Below are 6,000 nucleotides of genomic sequence, written 5' to 3'. Positions count from 1 at the left end.
AGAAAATTAGCTCACCAGAAAAGCATACATTCCTTATGTTGACATCATATATGAAGTTGATTTTAAACTCTAAAATTGACTTCATTGTTCACTAAATGACTTAATTGCCTATGAAATACGTGTTAGTTTGAATGGCTAAATTCTCTTAGATGTTTATAGACTAAATTGTTAAAGACGTGTGAATCACATATTTTAATGGGTGGTTGCTCCATGTTCCTCAATTTGTACTTTTTCTTTTTTTTTTAAATCATCTCCCACCAGGGGATCTCCAGACATCAGCAGCCTGGTCCCGGTGGGGCCCAAGTACACCATGAAGTGGAGCGCCCCCTTGCAGCAGGTGCAGGTGGTGGAAGTGGGTCAGGAGGGTTGCCAGGGCAAGGACACCGTCTTCCAGCAGAATGCCAGCAAGCGGCAAAATGGCGCCCAAGCCTCAGGTGAGCCCGAACTGAGATCAAGCGCACATCATCCCTTTCCATTGGTTTGCCACATGCGTCTCTGGCAAATGAATCCACGTGTGTCCAAACATTTTCCTCCGAGGGCTGCATACAGAAAAGTGGAAGGGTACGAGAAAATGCTTGACTTCAGTTTATTAAATACCTAAAAGCAATTCATCAAGCAATTAAATATTGTTGTGAGATGTGTTTGCCATGAATTGTTGCCCGGGCCGTAGTTTGGACACCCCTGAGTTAATCTCATCACTTGGGCTGACTTTTGGAGTGACTCAGCACAGCTAATCAGTTTCTGTCCTCAAGTGCTCCGCGGAGGGCTGCAGACGAGTCCGCTCTGCTTGTCACGCTGATTGAGGACGATGTTTGCGCGATGGGTTAGCGATGACGGCCACTTGTTCCCGCGCCAGCCGCTTTATCTTGAAGAGAGATGCGAGGGTAGACGCCCCGCCCCGCCGCGGCGTCACCGCCGTCTCATTTCACTCTCTGGTAGACCGCAAACACGTCCGCAGCGCAGTCATCATCAATCTGTCGAGATTGTGCCGCCATTTTCCAGGCCCAATTAGGGAGCCTGCGTGCGCGGGTAGATAGAAAATGGCGAGCAAAGAACTCGTACAATTGGGTGCAAACACAGCTTGACCACATTTGAGATGAATGTGACAGTGGACATATGATGCTCCATCAAGATTGTAATCATGTACAGGAAACCTCGAAGGAGATAGCAATAATTGGCGCCTCACATTTTTGGGGAATTGCTTATATAAATAGTTTAAATCCTAAATAAACCACAAACTGTCATCCCAAAACAGTGTATCTTTCCAAACTCATCTTAATGCATTATCCCTAAAAAAAATTGTTTTCATTTCTATTTATTATTTATTAATTATTTATTTTAAGTTTAGGACCAATTAAGTGAAATTGGATAATTTCCCACGGTACACCTGTTCTCTAAAGTCATGATAATTGTGATTTTTTTGTGTGCCAGTTATTAACTCATTCAAACCCAAAAACGTGTAAATACGTTATTAATACTTGTCCTCCACTCCCCAAAACGTGTTTATATGTAAAAAACAAATAAAAATGTTTTCTTTAATGCAAGAGCATACAGAAGGCTTTGATGCAGCTTCTGACATGACGAGGTCACTTAAAGCAATGGTAGTTGTTACATGCAATGGCCAGCAGGTGGCAGCAGAGTACAAGAGGTCAGCCTGGGCCATGTTGCAAAAAAGCTATTTTTGCCAGTGTTTTCAATAGGTTTGTGAATAATAATGAAACTTAGTTACTTTCTAATGCTAATTGTTGCAAAACAGAAACAGACACGAGAAGAGACTCTAATCTTTCTTTTGGTAGGTTCCATGTTTGCATAGCAATAGAACACAATATACTGTGGGCCTTGCAAAATGAGAGTGAAGGGGGTTGCTTCAGTGGAAATGTCTGCCAGTGAATGAGTTCATGATAATCACCATAGAAATAAACACAAAGATGCGAAATAACCCACAAAATCCTAATCTTGCTCTCCTTCTCTGATTACACCCGCCTCATCGGAGTTCTTTTATCATCTGATGTTTTCCAGCAGGCTTCGGATGCGGATCAAACAAGGGTTAACATTCATCTATTCCCGCGACGACGCTGGAAATCCACCGGAGAGCGCGAACGCGGTCATCACACCTGCGCGACTTAGCTCAGAAAAAGCCGAGCGAGCGCTCTGGGCTGGCGAATGCCCGCGCACGGCCATTTGAGAGCGTGAAAACCCACATCCGGGTCTCACAGGATTACGCTGGATTACAACTCAGCACATTCACCTCGGGAGGGTTTTTGCCGGCTCAATTTGAGGCAGAGGTGCTACCATACTGATTAGCGCACAAGAGTGGATTGTCTGGCTCAAATAAATATGGTTTTCTTTGAAGTAGTTCATGTATTTTATTGTTTATCGTTAAATTATATATTGTCGCCGCCTCACCTTATATATAAACTCTCTTAACTCATTCACTCGCCGCCATTTTCACTGACGCAACCCCCTTCGCTCCCGGCGGTTTTACTGGATTTTGGCCCACAGAATATTGTGTTCCGTTGCTATCAAAACATGGAAATCATGAAAATCTGTTGAATTCTTCCGAAAGTGATCTGAGAAAATTCCATATTCAAGAAAACCCCCGTTTCAGCCAACTCAGTCTTTTTTTCCCCCCCCGCTCACCTATTGATTTCCTCGCACACATGGCAACTATCACGCGCTTCCCGTGTCCGAGATCCCATTAAAAGCAAAGCCCTACAATAGAGCTCCTTAAATGAACATCTCAAGCCCCTCCAAACATCCTCCGGCTTCCATTCACGAGGATAGACAACAAGTCCCTGAGGAGGGCCCGCTAAGCCCGTGTACTGCCTGTGATCTTCTTCTTTGTTTATTACACGCTAGTGCGGCGACGGTGCGCGACACCTCTGCAGTCAAATGTACCTTGCGGATTTAATTAGGCGCCGGCAGAGCCGGCCGGGGGAAGGCGCGCCATCGATTGGCGGCAGTAGGCGAGCGAGACTTTGAAGGTAGAATCGATGGCGTGTTTTGCATCTAATAAGACACCTGCGTTCCTTTTGGCCCAGCAAAGGGCATCATAGCCCCCAATAACAGTTTCTACAGTTCCGTGGCTGGAGCTCCACTCCGTAATGATGAAGATCGATCCAGCCGCAACACAACACACCTTTTCCATTTCTTTCTTTGTGAAAACCGCTGCTGGTCTTTTTTAGGCCCGCGCCCCTGGTCACCCTGCGTGCCCCTGGTGGAAAGAGGGGAAAGAGGAAAGAGGAAAGAGGACAGGATAGGACAGAATTGAAATTTATTTAAAAAAAAATTGTGTCTGCCAATTCCATGTTTATTACCAAAGTGCACGTACATTATTTTACTCTTGTTTGAAATAATTTCATAAGCACTTAACAAAAACATGCATGTAACTCCTTCACGGTCAGCCATTTTCCCTGAAGCAACCCCCTTCGCTCTTAGCTGTTTTACTCAATTTTGACTGATTTTGCAAGGCCCACAAAATATTGTGTTCTATTGCTAAACATGGAACCTACCAAAAGAAAGATTAGAGTCTCAGGAAAAAAAGTACATTTGTATCTGTTTCCATTTCGCAGCAATTAGCATTAGAATATAGCTAAGTTTCATCATTATTCACAAATCTGTTTAGAACACTGGGGAAAAGAGCTTGTTGCAACATGGCTTTGGCTGATCTCTTATACTCTGCTGCCACCTGCTGGTCGTTTTTTGTAATAACCACCATTGCTTTAAGCGACCTTTTCAGGTTCGAGGTTGGATCAAAGCCTGTATGCTCTAGCATTAAAAAAACATTAAAAAAAATGTATTAATCCGTTTTTGGGACCATGGCAGTATTTAAATATAAGGTTTTTATACATTTTGGGGATCAAATGAGTTAAAACACCAAGAGGTCAAGAGGCTGCAATGAATTAAATGAAAAAGAAAAAAGAAATAGCCGAAGATAAGCCAAACGTTTTACTGGCTTGCAGCAGCCCCCCGTCGTAGCAATTCAATGTTAATTGACAATTCTCTCCTCTGCCAAAATTAATCCGTCAACTTTGTCCTATTTATGGGAATAATTTTACACTGTGAAATGATGATTCAAATCTTTGTAAAAATTCTTTGTATTCCAGAGGTTATTTCGTCTGACCATCACGTTGCTCAGTCATTAAAAATAGATCCCTGAAGTGTGACCTTCTGTTCACATGTACTGTGCATTAATGACTAATAAAGTGCTTCAAAGCAAATTGGCCTCTTGAAAAGATGGAGCGAAACTCAGAATCTTGAATGTGTTGTTCTCAAGTGTTTTGTTGTTTCTCACGTGTCATTTATTTTTGTCTAATAGCCATCCTGAATATTTTAGGGAAATCCATCCTGGGCCCTCCACGGCTCTACCAAGAACTGCAGGAACTTCAGCATGACCTGTGTGTGGTGGAGGAAGTGACGCTATTGGTGGGCACCCTGGAGGGGACGTACCAGGTACCAGTAATTACTCGACTACTTTTTTACTACTATTTTGATGGTGTTTGGCAGTTATTTTAATTATCGAGTAATCGTTTCGAGCCATTTTTTTTATGTAAAGTTGTCCAAATCCTCTGATTTCAGCATATCAACAGTAATTGTTCACTGATTTCTGTAGTCTTCATGAAAGAAGACAACAGTAATTTCTGGACTATAAGCCGCTACTTTTTTCACTTGCATTCGACCCCGCGGCTCATACAATTCATCCATCAGATCACAAGGGGGCGCACTATAAAGGAAGCGCAAGAGCGTCAGGCAGAGCAAAACAAACCAAGTGAGCCCAAATACGGTAGGAGAGACAGAACGAGAGCTAGACAATTTGCGCCCTCATTATGGAAAAGAAAGAGGGAACCCGGTGCCTTAACATTAAGACACCTGCGGCATACAGTCGGGTGCGGCTTATATGTGTAACAAACTCGAGTATTCCCCAAATTTAGCTTGCGCGGCTTATAGTCAGGTGCGCCTTGTAATCTAGAAATTACTGTAATTATCTTCTCTGTTTAATCAAAATAAGACATTTACAAACATTTGTTTTTACTTTGGAAAACAATGACCGAACCGGTAACATAGTACAACATCAATCCCAAATTTTTCAAAATTAAAATCACTATACTAATAAGTAAGTACGACATAAACATCGATCACTGGTTAATAAACAGTAATCAGGGTGAAACATGTTTTGTTTTTTTAAATACACTTTAATGCCAAATTAAAAGGAATCTGATTGGTCGATTAATTGATGGAATAATCGGTAGATTAATCATTTCTAAAAATATTCGGTAGTGACAGCACTATTGTTTTATCCATGTCTATTATGAAAATGTTGCTTTGGCGCTAAGAAACTGTGTTGAAGTGAAGCTGGCTTCGTTTGATTATTTAGTCAAACCTTAGCGTTGTCTAATGCAAAAAGTGCTTTGCCAGTGTATCCTTGCACCTATCAGCAAATAAACTTTTTCAGAGGGGTTTCCATATATATTCACTATATGATCACTAACCACCACAAATAGCGGTTGTGGACTGTATATAGTTTTTGTGACATTTTTTGTTAGTGTATTTTGCTCATGTAAAATGTGTGCCTTGACTCAAAAACAGTTGCGATAAACTGCAAGTTCGCTTTCAGCAACAAGGCGGGGGCGATATTTCTCCCCCCCCTGCTGTTGCGAGAGTCGTACTCGCTACGCAGCCACTCCTCCTTGCAGTGTTGAAATCAGGGCACTTCCCAGTAGTCTGCCGCTGACAGTCGCGCTGCCATCTACCGTGTGAAGCAGAAGGAAAAGGAAGAAAGAAGAGTGGAGGTGATATCTGGAAATCAATGAAGACTCTCTCAAGCTAATGAGGGCACCTTTGCCTCCCACCCTCGTGCTAATAAAGCACATTGTCCTCAGGAGACTGCTGGACTGCCCGTCAAATGGACAAAAAAAAAATAGTCAATTCACTTTGGGAAGTAGATTTGATTCCATTTGATTTGAAAGACTCGCCAGTTGCATTATCTCATATTCTGCTGAA

At 42.4% G+C, this 6,000-nt stretch overlaps 1 protein-coding gene across 6 annotated transcripts in view; it reads left to right on the top strand.

Annotated features, from left to right (window-relative positions):
* Positions 1–6,000, top strand: part of arhgef10la (Rho guanine nucleotide exchange factor (GEF) 10-like a) — a 118,497-nt gene that overhangs the window by 40,116 nt on the left and 72,381 nt on the right. For 5 of the 6 annotated variants that reach the window (XM_086086499.1, XM_086086496.1, XM_086086497.1 and 2 more), the window contains 2 exons: positions 262–434; positions 4,319–4,452. In XM_086086499.1, coding sequence (XP_085942625.1) covers positions 262–434; positions 4,319–4,452 — 307 coding nt within the window. The remainder of the gene's footprint in view (positions 1–261; positions 435–4,318; positions 4,453–6,000) is intronic. The other variant, XM_086086498.1, reaches the window with a different exon arrangement.

Source organism: Leptonotus elevatus, chromosome 10, assembly GCF_054856555.1.
Source record: "Leptonotus elevatus isolate MCC_2025b chromosome 10, RoL_Lele_1.0, whole genome shotgun sequence".
NCBI lineage: Eukaryota > Metazoa > Chordata > Actinopteri > Syngnathiformes > Syngnathidae > Leptonotus > Leptonotus elevatus.
The sequence above is the reverse complement of the archived record's forward strand: the minus strand, read 5'-3'. Positions and strand labels throughout refer to the sequence as shown.